General features: G+C 38.5%; 1 protein-coding gene across 3 annotated transcripts in view; it reads right to left on the bottom strand.

Annotated features, from left to right (window-relative positions):
- The window catches only part of SWAP70 (switching B cell complex subunit SWAP70), an 84,539-nt gene that overhangs the window by 19,425 nt on the left and 50,849 nt on the right, over positions 1-14,265 (bottom strand). For all 3 annotated transcript variants that reach the window (XM_050757419.1, XM_050757421.1, XM_050757420.1), the window contains exons 4-6: positions 6,796-7,023; positions 3,660-3,806; positions 2,449-2,557 (exon numbers count right to left, since the gene is read on the bottom strand). In XM_050757419.1, the coding sequence (XP_050613376.1) occupies positions 2,449-2,557; positions 3,660-3,806; positions 6,796-7,023 (484 nt within the window). The remainder of the gene's footprint in view (positions 1-2,448; positions 2,558-3,659; positions 3,807-6,795; positions 7,024-14,265) is intronic.

Here is a 14,265-nt window from a genome sequence, read left to right on the forward strand (position 1 = left end):
AACATCTGATTTTTCTTTTGATAGTTTAAATTACTTAAATGTAACTTCTTGAATAGCTAATACTTTCACATAGTTCAAATTCAAAGACACACAGGAAAGTCTCCCTTCTACTCCTGTACCTCAAGTACTGGATTCCCCTCCCCACTAGTAACTAAAGGTAACAGTTTCTTATGCATCTTTCCTGAGATAGTATAAGCCTATACAAATAAATATGTATATATGTCTTCCACCTTCTTTTCACACAATGATGGCACAACACACTCTTCTGACCCTCAGTTTTTTTCATTTAATCTATCTCACAGTTCCCAGTATCGATACATAAAGTACTGTACATAAAGTACTGCATTGTACACACCATTGTGCAGCTAAACCATAACTTATTCAACTATTTCCCTATTAACAGCTAGCTAGATTGTTTGCAATCTATGTCATTTTGAAAAATGTGTCAGTATATTTGTCATTATCTATTTTCTAACCCTCACCACCACCCTGGGAAGAAGGTACTATTATTATCCCCACTGCACAGAAGAGAAAAGCAGTTACAGAATTTATAACTCAACCCAAGAGACCCAGGAAAGAGCATTCAAACCAGATGCATTTGCCTCGAACTCTTAAACCACATCAAAAATTCTCCAATACAACAGAATTTTATCTATGTCTAAGAATATAATATTCAGAATCTCCTTTCAGGATTTTTTTTTAAAAAGCCCTCTTGTATTTTATTCTTTACTAATTTTGGAATAATGAAACACTTTAAAGTTATTCATTCACTATGGAGCCATAAAAAAGAACAAAATCATGTCTTTTGCAGCAACATGAATGCAGCTAGAGGCCACTATCCTAAGCAAATTAACACAGAACAAAAAACCAATTAATGAATGTTCTCCCTAATAAGTGGGAGCTAAAAACTGGGTACTCACGGACATAAAAGTGGCAACAACAGACACTAGGGACTACTGGGATGGGAGGTAGAGAGGGGGGAAGAGGTTGGAAAACTCTGTTGGGTACAATGCTCACTTCCCAGGTGATAGATTCAATCATACCCCAAACTTTGGCATTACACAATACACCCATGTAACAAACCTGCACATGTACCCCTGAATCTAAAATAAAAGTTGAAATTATTTTTTAAAAGGTTATTAATTCAAAAGTTTGTGTTCTTGAGTTACCTAAAATTAGTAATTTCTCATGGAAGTAATGGATCTTGAAAATCACTTGAAGTATTAAAAAACTATTGCATAATTCCTCTTTTCTTTTACGTATTACCTCAAGCTCAAGATGGCCACTTTAAAATTCTTCACAGTCCTTAAAGGGGAAAATTCTATACTCTTCAAATAGTAAGTAAAACCTAAAATCTCTAAGATATGGAATCAACCCACGTGGTCCACCAACAGTTGTAGTGTGTGCATATACACATATACCTTGGAATACTACTCAGTCATAAAAAAAAAAGAATGAAATAATGTCTTTTGCAGCAATATGGATAGAACTAGAGGCTATTATCTTGAAGTATTTCTTGAAATAACCCATAAACAGAACATAAAATACCACATGTGCTTTTTTTTTTTTTTAAGTAGAGACAGGATTTCACCGTGTTAGCCAGGATGGTCTCAATCTCCCGACCTTGTGATCCACCCGCCTCAGTCTCCCAAAGAACTGGGATTACAGGCATGAGCCACCGTGCCGGGCCTACATGTTCTTATTTTTAAGTGGGAACTAAAATATGTGTACACGTGGACATAGAGCATGGAATACTAGACATTGGAGACTCAGAAATGTGGGAAGGCAGGAGGCTGGCAAGTGATGAGAAATTACCTAAAAGCTACTATTCAAGTGATGGTTACACTAAAAGCCCAGATTTCATCACTACACAATATATTACTGTAGCAAAACTTTACTTGCAACCCCAAAATCTATTTAAAAAGTAAATCTCCCATTTATAATTTACCCCAGGTTCATTATGCAAACAAAACTAATGAAAACTTTGAGAGCTCATCTTAATTTGTTTTTCTCTCAGCTACTGTATCACATGCAGAAATAACTACAGACAATGAGGAAATAATGCCTTAGTATCCTTCATGAGATTCAAAACTAGAAAGTCAGAGGTCTCAGCTGGGCGTAGTGGCTCACGCCTGTAACCCCAGCACTTTGGGAGGCCAAGGCAGGTGGATCACAAGGTCAGGAGATTGAGACCAATGTGACCAACATGGTGAAACCCCATCTCTACTAAAAACACAAGAACATTAGCTGGGCATGCTGGCTATAGTCCCAGCTACTCTGGAGGCTGAGGCAGGATAATTGTTTGAACCCGCAGGTGGAGGTTGCAGTGAGCCAAGTTCACGCCACTGCACTACAGCCTGGGCGACAGAGCGAGACTCCATCTCAAAAGAAAGAAAGAAATTCAGAGCTCTCAAGTTATATAATGGCAAATAATAAAAATCACCTTACCTTGAATCCACTCCTGTTTCTTCTTCTTATCTGAAGCACTGATTTCAAAAGTCTTATCAAAACATTTTACGAGAAAAAGGCATTTCTTTCCATCTTTGTCAGGCAAGGACTAAAACAGAAAGCAAAGTTAGTTCTTCAAAATTTTAAGTAAAAATCAGCTGAAACTTAATGTCAATGAAAAATACCTATAAATGCATATTACTTATTTACTAATGCTGTTCCCTAAGCACATTACTTATGGTAAAAATGACCCCATTGGTATACTACATCTAGATTGGGAAAACTATAAACACCTGATAGAATGCCATGCACTGCGATTTCCTGGGCATAGCAGCTCTTACCCTGAGCACCTCCCTTGCAGGAATCCTGGAAGGTACATCTGTGATGATGTTACAAGAGGGATTAACCCCTGTGGGATATGAAGCACCTAAGCTAGGGTGATTCCTACATCTGCATAATGTGGCTTTCTTTCCTTGCACTTGGAATGTTGTGGCTGGCAACCTGTGGTTTCTGTCCTATATGTTTATGAGTAAACTGGCCTTTGGTAGCCTTGTAGTTCTCTATGCTTAGTTAAAAGCAGACTCCTTCATGGGCTTTACACATCTCAAGACATTATTATTCACTAAAATACATTATAGTTTATGCGTGAGATTTCAGGTATTTAAATGTTCTTCAACACATACAGACACGGGGACAGTTCATATAAAAATTAAAAACTCAAAAATGTATGTTCTTGAGAATTTCACTTCTTTCAAGAATTAGTACCTATGAACAAAGTGTCCTGAAAGTCACCCAAAGTATTCAAAGACAATGCTTACATCTTCTTTTACTTCTTGCACTCAAAATGTCCCAGATTTTCTGGCATATTTGTGATTCCAAATACTGTCTTACTGAACATTGTTTTTACTTTATTATCTCTTTTATGACTCCATTTTATTCAATAAATGATTCCTTAAATGTTCCAATAAATGATTTAATCCTTATATTTTGTTCACAAGTATAAGGTTGAAAATAAATTCATATTAGAAAAAAATTTTGTCAGCTGTCTTTAATGTTTGGTTCAGAAACCATGGCAACTGTATGCCTATGTTATTTTGGAAATGTAAATTTGGGGATTATTTTAAGGTTCTAGAGTCTAGGTGGAAGAAGGTGAGAAGCTACTTCAGGGGGCAGCATGGGGTAATAATGCAAAGAAGTAACACTAGACTCACCTCTACACAGCAATTTTCATCTAAGAGAATGTCTCCTTTCTTATCTTTCAGATCCTCACTCACATAGTAAGAAATTATGTTGGGCTTTAGTACAAACCATCGTTCAGTCCAGTTTTTCCGTCTGTGGCCCTTTTTCATCATGTAACCCTGTGAAAGATAAAATGTGATATAAATTCTTGTCCTTTTACTTGTAAGAGCTGACATCTCTTCCTTGATATACTTGCCTACTCCATTATTTGATATATGATCCTGAAAACATGAACACCAATTGTTCTTGGACCCTCTGAGAATCTATGAAGGCGAGGGGCATTACACCCAGTCAGGCAAGCATAACCAGACAAAAATTTGCATACAATTTCAGACACTTCAGAGACAACCCCTCCCAAAAATGATATGCAGATAACAGAACCCCCTTGATATTAAGTAGCATTTGACATTTTTTAAAAAATCATTATCTTTTAGAGATACCTATTGAAATGTTTATAAACAAAATAAAATACCTGAGATTTGCTTCAAAATAATACAGGAGAGGTTAAAGTAGGTGGGGTAGGATTAGCCATATGTTGGTGGTTACTGGAGTTGGCTGATGGGTATGTGGGAGTTCATTATACTGGTCTATTCCACTTAAAAAGAAAGAATGAACCCCTAACAATGATTCTCTGTAAATTAAATCCTCAATTAGACCTGATGCAGTGGCTCATGCCTGTAATCCCAGCACTTTGGGTGGCCAAGGCAGGAGGATCGCTTGAGGCCAAGAGTTCAAGATCACCGTGGGCAACATAGTAAGACCTCATCTCTACAAAAAAAAATTTTTTTAGAAGGAGTAACACTCTGTCGCCCAGGCTGGAATGCAGTGGGTGCGATCTCGGCTCACTGCAATCTCTCTGCCTCCCAGGTTCAAGTGATTCTCCTGCCTCAGCCTCCCAAGTAGCTGGCAAGCCACGATGCCTGGCTAATTTTTGTATTTTTAATAAAGACGGGGTTTCAACATGTTGGCCAGGATGGTCTCTAGCTCCTGACCTCGTGTTCTGCCCATCTCAGCCTCCCAAAGTGCTGGGATTACACGCGTGAGCCACTGCGCCCAGCCAAAATTTTTAAATAAAATAAGCAAAACCTCAATCAATGAAAATGCTAAAGCTTGGCCACATATATCTTCTCAACAAATACTCAAGGACTTCCACCTCTGGTACCAACCTACCTTTCTGCCTGACCTCTCAGTATTCTGAAGGAGGAACTGTGCCCCAGACCAGCAGGAAAATACTGCACCAGGAGTTCGAATACTGGCTTCTAAATGTGGCTTCTAAGCTAACACTCACTAGCTCTGTATTTCCTTCCCACAGATTGGCCTCAAAGGTGTGTGACTCAAATGTTTACTTAAGCAAAATTATACATTATTATAGACCAAAGCCCTTCAGGCTTGTTTAAGAATAGTTGCTATTTTTAGTATTAAATCTACAGGTGTGAGAGCACATGACAGAATATACGTATCATTAAATATATATGATATCGATTGAAGTTTCAGTTGGTTATTATACTAAGTTCTAATCATATTACATAGTCAGTTTCCTAATCTTTGGACATTTAAGCAAAAGCTATCTCATACTGCAATTCTACTACAGTCACATCCTGCCATCCTAAGAGGCTGAGAATTCCACTTCAGATGGAGACCACGTCTCATACCTCTTTGTAGCACCAAAAACCTATACAAATTCAGCCTCCACGTTTATGATGTGCTCCATTAGGAAAAAAAAAAGAACAAAGACAACACTATTACCTATGGAAGAAAGAAAGGATCAAAGTAAGGGAATCCCAAATCAGTTATTATTCAATATAATAATGTAAGAAGTTTCAAAGAGTCACCAAAAAAATATAAATTGTATTTAACAAGCATCAAGCTTCATCTGCTATGCTGGGTGCTAAGAAAAAGATGACAGTCTAAGTAAGACAAAAGCAACTTTGTTACATAAAGGTATTTTTTTCTCCACAAACAGAGGCATTTTTCTGATTTTATAAAAATAATATAAAATCATATAGAAAGTCCAATAATACAGAAAGGAATAAAGAAGAAAAAAATTCACCAAAATCCCACCATCTAGAGGTGATCACTGTAAACATTTTGGCAAGCATCTTCCTGACAGCTCTACACACACACATTAACATTATCTGAAGGGGATTAAAAGGTATCTCCTGTTCAGCAATGTGGTTTTTTTTCCACTCAGCATTATGCCATGGAGATCTTTCTGGATAAATGGTTATGAATGCACACATGACAGAAAGATACTTTAAAAATACTTTGGAAATGGGCTGGGTGCGGTGGCTCACACCTGTAATGCCAGCACTTTGGGAGGCCAAGGCTAGTGGATCACAAGGTCAAAAGATCGACACCATCCTGGCCAACATGGTGAAATCCCATCTCTACCAAAAATACAAAAATTAGTTGGGCATGGTGGCACACGCCTATAGTCCCAGCTACTCAGAGGCTGAGGCAGGAGAATTGTTTGAACTTAGGAGGCGGAGGTTGCAGTGAGCCAAGATCATGCCACTGCACTCCAGCCTGGTGACAGAGTGAAATTCCGTCTCAAAAAAAAAAAGTTAATATATAATAATATATGTATTCTTAACTGTACTTAAAATTCTTAACTGTACTTTAAAATTGCACCAATAATTTTTTTAAATGAAAAGCCTAATACAAGACTGGAAAAATAAGAAATTTTATTCCTATTCAAAATCAGGCCAGGCCCAGTGGCTCACACCTGTAATCCCAGCACTTTGGGAGGCCGAGGTGGGTGGATTACTTGAGGTCAGGTATTCAAGACCAGCCTGGCCAACACGGTAAAACCCCAGCTCTACTAAATATACAAAAATTAGCTGGGCATGGGAGTGCATGCCTTCAAGGAACGAGAATCCCTTGAACCCAGGAGATGGAAGTTGCAGTGAGCCAAGATCATATCACTGCACTCCAGACTGGGCGACAGAGCAAGACTGCCTCAAAAAAAACCCAAAAAAACAAAAAACAAAAAAAACCGCAATCAGTGTAAGAAAATAAGTGACTTATACTCATCTTTGTGATAAAAATATTAATTTTAAAATGTCAAATTCTAAAGATGAGAAAAAAATACAGTAACAGAATTCTTACCTGTTTTAACACATCTAATATAAGTTCATTAAAGACTTCATTAATTGCCATAGACACAGTCTGCCGATCCATGCCTTTGCTAAACTGTCCATTTCCAATAAGCTCAATAAGTTCCCACGCAGAAAGGCCATTTTTACTGTCATCAAAGTTGATTTTATAATGTTCAAATTGTTCTTGCTGCCAGCCTCCTCCCATAGCTTCTGTAAGCTTCTTAAGCAGGTATTCAATCTATATAAAGAATGTGAAAGGAACAATTATTTCCTAGTTAAAAAAAACTTTTTAACATAGTTATGTATTTATGTTATAAACACTGATATGTTCAACTTAGGAAATACTCTTACCATTCCAGAAATGCCTATCTTTAAAGAGTCTCCTAAAATACAGGGAGAAGAGTATAAATAAATGCCACTGGTCTGTATTAGTGCAGAATAAGTAAAGTAATCAAAAACTGATAACCCTCTAATAGTGCAGTATATTTGTATGCAGAGCTAAAACAAACTGAACATATATGAGAATATACAAACGAATTAATGTGATCCAATTACTCTGTTAAATATTTCAATATATCAGAACATTAGTCTTACTGAACATATAAGTGCTAAATTAAACATATCAAAGTAATACGTACAAGTTATCGATCAATTTACAAACTTTCCACATAAGCCAATTATTCAAAATTCATGCTGCTTCCTCCCACTGGAACACTACAATGTTGTAAATAATGGTGGAATACCTAGCCTGAGCAGGAAAAGCTTACTAAATCCTAAAACATCATACTTTTTGTAGAAAATACTGCTATTGAAATAACAGCAGTTAGGCCAGGAGTGGTGGCTCACGCCTATAATCCCAACTCTTTGGGAGGCCAAAGCAGGAGGATCACTTGAAGCATGGAGTTCAAGACCAGCCTGGTCAACATGGTGAAACCCCATCTCTACTAAAAATACAAAAAAGTTAGCCAGGCATGTGGCACACACCTGTAATCCCAGCTACTCAGGTGGCTGACGCATGAGAAACGCTTGAACCTAAGGCAGAGGTTGCAGTGAGTGGAGATCGTGCCACTGCACTCCAGCCTGGGCAACTGAGCAAGACTCTTGTTTAAAAAAAAAAAATAGTAAAGAAAGAAATAACAGCAGTTAAACAAAACAATAAGGCAGTAAAACTGAATGAGAATTGATACCTCTTATCTTCTGGAAAGCCCAAATATCCTATAGTGCTCTCAAACTCAACATACGTACAAAAATAAATGAATCTTCTCTACCTTCCAAATGGCTTCCCCCTTCTATTATTGATTTCCATTAGGAAATAACACCATTCACACATCCATGTCGGGATTCTTGCTCCCCACCCTCCACATCAAACCAATGACAAAATCCTGCTGTTTTATTTCCCCAAATGAGCTCCCTAATAAGTTTGAAAACTGTGGGTTACGGCCCACTATGAAGTCAACTTAGTGGGTAGCAACAGCATTTTTTTTTTTTTTAAATGGAATGAAAAACATGTGAGTTCATCCACAATAAAGAAACAGTGTTTTGTGATAAGTTTTGCTTTGAGTGTGTATGCATGCTGGGTCATGATATAAAATGTTTATCTTCCTAGGGGTTGCAGTGATAATAAAATTTAAAACTTTGTCCCAGGCAGCTCTGAACTCTGTCACTCCTACACAATCTGCTTTTGGTCAGGCCTCCTGGTTGGTATCCTTACCTCCAGGTCGCCCCCTTTTATATATATTCTGCCAGAGGGATTTTTCTAAAACACAAGCCAGAGCCTGACACTCCCCTCTTTAAGCCCTGCCCTGGCTCCCGATCACCTCAAAGACAGAGGTCAAGCTCCTCTGCATCCCTTGGTGATCATCCTCCAGCCTGCTTTCTCAAACATGTCCCACCTCAGACTTTACACTCCACCAATACCACCAATACCACAGATCAGGGGGCACAAACTTTTACTGTAAAGGGTTGACCAGTAAATATTTAAGCTTTGTGCCTCCCTATCACGTGTTTTTCCTTGATTTTGTTTTTTTACAACCCTTTAGAAATATAAAAACTATTCTTAGCACACGTGCCATGCAAATACAGGCTGTGGGCTGGATTTAGCCAGCAAGCTATAGTTTGCCACCACTTGCCATAGATTATAAGTAGTTTACCCTCTTACCATACTTTCCTTATGCTTTATGTCATTCCCCACTCTGTCTTCTCTGTCTAGAATACCTTTTCCCACCTCTCGACCCAGCTAATTGGTATTTATTCAAGTCCTACATCCTCTAGAATATTCCTACTCAAAATGAAGTATGCGGGCCAGCGACATCAGCACCACCTGGAAGCTTGTTAGAAATGAAGACTGTCAGACCAACCAAAGGACCAAAAATGAGAATCCATATTTTAACAAACACCCCTAGTACTTCCATATGCACACTGAAGTTTTGAGAAGCACTGCTGCTTTAGCAAACCTGCTCTGACCAACCCTAACCCAGGTCACATGTTCCTTTTCTAGGTCACTGCACTTAGCGTATTTACACTCATTTGCTTTTCTATGATTTTCTGCATTCCTTGTAGGAGGAACCACGTCCCACTCATCTTTAATCACCAAAACTCAGCGTGGTACCTCAGAGTTCAACTAGTGTTTGCTAATCTGAAATTAACTAAGCTAAGCCTCAATTTTCTCTTCTATGAAATGGGCATAATAATACTTACAGAAATGCTGTGGGGTGAAATGAGGCAAATATGGAGCAATTTGCACAATGCCCATCACATAGCAGGTACTCCACTAATGTTGCTTCCCTTCTACACTGAGTGAAATACTATCCAACCGTTCAAAATTACATTTAAAGAAAGCATTTATGAAACAAAAGAAAGTGAAGAATGCAAAACTAAATTTACCTATGATTTCTACTGCACAAAGACTATGTAATTATTTTGACAAATATTTGTCAAAATATTTTAATATATAATAATATATTATTATATTAAAAATATTATAATATAATAAAATATAATAATAAACCAGAAATAGTAGGTTTAATTTGTTACTATAGGATCATGAGTTATTTTTTTTTTCTTCTTTGCATTTCCAATAATTTGGTTATAATGTTTTTTGTAAAATAACATATTTTAACAGAAAAATAGACATGCATGTTTGCAAGGGCATATACATTCACAAAATATCCCAAGTTCAAAAAATATCAAGAAAAGCCAGGTGTGGTGGCTCACGCCTGTAATCTCTTTGGGAAGAGGAGACAGGAGGATCACTTGAGGCCAGGAATTCAAGATCAGCCTAGGCAATATGGCAAGATCTCATCTCTAGAGAAAAATTAAAAAGTTAGCCAGGTGTGGTGGTACACGCCTGTAGTCTCAGCTACTCAGGCGGCTAAAAAGGGAAGATTGCTTGAGCCAAGGAATTTGAGGTTACAGTGAGCTATGATCACAACACTGCACCTGAGCTTGGGCAACAGGGCAAGGCCCTATCTCATTAAAAAAGTACATACATACATATATATATATATATATATATATATATATATATATATATATGTCTACTGATTTAATTTGGTGAGATGTTGCAAGCTCTTTTAGGACAAAGATTTATCTTACACCCTAAAAACAGCACATGGTAAGTGTTCACCAAAATTTACTTGTTGGAGAAAAACACAATTAGATCTTTCCTTTCTCTTGTTGGAGATATGTCATCTACTGTTAAACTTATCAGATATTATCAGGTTTTCCTTGGCTCTTTAAAGAGAAGTAACAGGGATAGGCAGAGGAAGAGAAAAAAAGAAAATGTTCAGAAAAAGAGGGAAAAGGGAAGAGGAAAGGAGAAAAGGGGACAGAAAAGAGAAAGGTATAAAAAGATTAAGAGATTGAAGGCCAGGCGTGGTGGTTCATGCCTGTCATCCCAGCACTTTGGGAGGCTGAGGTGGGCAGATCACCTGAGGCCAGGAGTTCCAGACCAGCCTGGCCAACATGGCAAAACCCCATCTCTACTAAAAATACAAAAATTAGCTGGGTGTGGTGGCGCACACCTGTAATCCCAGCTCCTCGGGAGGCTGAGGTAGGAGAACCGCTTGAACTCGGGAGGCACAGATTGCAGTGAGCCAAGATCGTGCCACTGCACTCCAGCCTGGGAGACAGAGCTAGACTTCATCTTTTAAAAATAAATAAATAAATAAGAAGAGACTGAAGAGATAAAAGCAAGAAAAAGAGAGTCAAAAAGGACATTAAGGTAAACAATTGCTCAAGGTAAAATAATCAGTAGCATTAACAGGTACAGAAATTCAATCTCCCTAAGGCAGCAAAAAGAAGGGCCCAGGCTGGCAGATTACAACTTAGGGTAAAAGGAGTACAGGCACAAGTCGAAGTTTCAGTAGCAAGGCAAAGGAAGCACATGTGTATAGCCACATGTGTGTGCAGGATGATTACACGTGGGTGAGACAAGATGGTGGAGCCGACTGACCATGTCCTGGCAGAAGTCAAGAATCAGTCTTAGCTCTTCCTCACCTACCTCTTAACGAACCCAAGCCATTCACACTCCAAGCTTCAGTTTCCTCTTCAAAATCAGATGACTTTTTATGTTTGTAATTCAGAAAGCACCTATTAGCAGCAAACTCAGCTCTAGAAGTAGCTTGCCAGGTTCATCCTGAACCTTTCTGAAGGTGCCCTCCCAAGCTTTATGAAATTGTCATTAGCACCCAGCTTCGATATGCTCAGCATTCCCAGTGTCTGTGCCAGACAACTAATCTAGATTCGTTTCCTGCTGACTTTCAACACAATCATATACTTACCATAACCAAATAACTTAAGGGCCTTTTGATTCATTATATCGGGCCAAGGAGAGACAAACATTACCATTCTCCACTATTCAATTATACTAAATAATAAATCACGTGTTGCCCTTTTAGTCTCTAGTGGCCTGCATCAATTCTAAGAGCTCATTCAGTTTCAGGAAGCAGCTGACTTCCTCCTTCCAAGCAAGTTTCACCAAAAATAACAAAGAATAAACTTTCAAGATACATGTGATTTTTGAGGCCTTCAGTTCCAAAATTTATTTTATTAAAAATTCTTTATAATCATTAATAAGGGGCATTTTATTGGCTTAATAGGTTTTATTTTATTTAGGGTCTCTTAAAACTATTTCAGGTTCAATTTTTAACTGCATCAAGGCAATTATTCCAAATAAGTACACAAGAGACACATCCTGTTTTGTTCCTGGTTCTGTGAGAAACGAATACTAAATAAAAACTATACTTTGCAGGCACATATTTCCAGGAATATATTCTTACAAAAATTATGGAACCAACTCAAATGGGGACACACTATTTCTTACATCTGTGTGAGAGAAACATCTTAACTTCACTATGTAAGTCACTTAAATATTTATTTAACAGACTTGACACTACTTTCTGGGTAACAGGAAACTGAATCAAAAGCAAACATTAACTCTTTTTTTTTTTTTTGAGATAGAGTCTCGCTCTGTTGCCCAGTGGCACGATCTCGGCTCACTGCAACCTCCACCTCCTGGGTTCAAGCAATTCTCCTGCCTCAACCTCCCAAATAGCTGGGATTACAGGCATGAGCCACCACACCTGGCTAACTGCCATGGTTCTATCTTTTTTTTTTTTTTTTGAGACAGGGTCTCATTCTGTCACCCAGGCTGGAGGCAGTGGTGTGATCTTGGCTCACTGCAGCCTTGACCTCCCAGGCGAAAGCAATCCTCCCACTTCAGCACCCCTGCCTGGCTAGTTTTTTATATTTTTTGGAGAGACGGGGTTTCACCATGTTGCCCAGGCTGGTCTCGAATTCCTGAGCTCAAGTGATCAGCCTGCCTCGGCCTCCCAAAGTTCTGGGATTACATGTGTGCGCCACTGCACCCAGCTGACAACTGTATCTTTTTTTTTTGGATTCAGTGTCTCGCTCTGTCCCCCATGCTGGAGTGCTGGAGTGTTGGAGTGCAGGAGTGCAGTGGCACGATCACAGCTACTACAATGTCCGCCTCCTGGGTGATCCTCCTACCTTAGCCTCCCAAGTAGCTAAGACTTCAGGCATGTGCCACTGTGCCGAGATAATTTTTGTATTTTTTGTAGAGACGAGGTTTCACCATGTTGCCCAGGCCGGTCTCAAACTTCCAAGCTCAAGCAATCCTCCCGCCTCAGCCTCTCAAAGATTGCAGGCATGAGCCACTGAGCCAGGCTGGTTATATCCTACATTGTATTAATTAAGGCTTAAAAAAAAAAATCTTCCTTAAAAAACACTCTAGACTTAAACAAAATGCAAATGATCATTACGGTAAGTGGATTATTGGAAACAAATATTACTTTAAATTTATAAGCCTAAAAACTATTGATAAGATAACAAGTTAAACCCAGCTATATGTTCATGAAAAATTAAGACATTATACTACAGAATTTATTTTTTAAATATATCTGTTTTCACATTAAATTTTATTAAAATCTGTAAGTCTACAATCAGTCCAAATATAGTTTTTGAAGTGTTATTATTCAGAAAGGAAGCAAAAGCTAACAGAGAATGTATTTTTCATAATATAGCATGACCGTGAGTTTGCAGTGCTTGGTCAAAGGCCAGGTGATAGGCTAAGAGCTCCATAAATACAAATCCATGTGTTTAACCTCAGGAGGGTAGTTCAGCAGCTAGACAAAGCAATCTCACATAAATCTACTCCAATGATCCCTTCTTTCCCCACACAAGCACTCCTGGCCCCAGAGGAAAATCTGTAAAACTAACTCAAATTCTACTTCTAACAAGAAGAAATGCTGAGAGAGTAAAAGCTGTCAAAGCACAGAGTGAGTCCAAACAGTAACACGACAAGGTATGCTGCCTGGCTATTCTAACAAATCAAAGAAAGTCTGTTCATTTCTCAAATGAAATTAACTTGATTTGAAAGAGAATCAAGACATTTCTGTTAGCCTGCAAAGGCGAAGATAAACATGCCAGGAGCCTTGGCTGGGCTCTGGCCTACAGAAACACACATCAAGGTCCATGTGGGTCCCAATTCTTCGGGACACCTGCAGCACAAATCTTTCAAGTTTCTTAGGCAGAGTAGTCAGAAAACTGATGCTGACTGGCTCCCTTCACAGCCTGTGGCTCAATGGTGATTTAAAGCCATTGACATGTCATCCACATTAAGCAAGTGCCACCTAAGGCAATAAAAATACTCATTAATTTCTAATTCTGAAATCAGGACAAGGTCACTTTCAAGTCCACCAAATATTTTAGTGATGGAAAAAAAACAAAACATCAAAGGTAAAAGACCCACCCCACATTCAGTTTTTTGAAGAAAACACAATTAATTGTGGAACACAGTATAACTACAAAATGTTTTAAAATACTATAAATTTTTTTCTTTTTGAGACAAGGTCTGGCTCTATCTCCCAGGCTACAGTGCAGTGGCATGATGTCTGCTCACTGCAAGCTCCACCTCCCAGGCTCAAACCACCCTTTCAGACTCAAGCCATCCTCCCACCTA

The sequence above is a fragment of the Macaca thibetana genome, chromosome 14, assembly GCF_024542745.1.
Source record: "Macaca thibetana thibetana isolate TM-01 chromosome 14, ASM2454274v1, whole genome shotgun sequence".
Classification (NCBI taxonomy): domain Eukaryota; kingdom Metazoa; phylum Chordata; class Mammalia; order Primates; family Cercopithecidae; genus Macaca; species Macaca thibetana.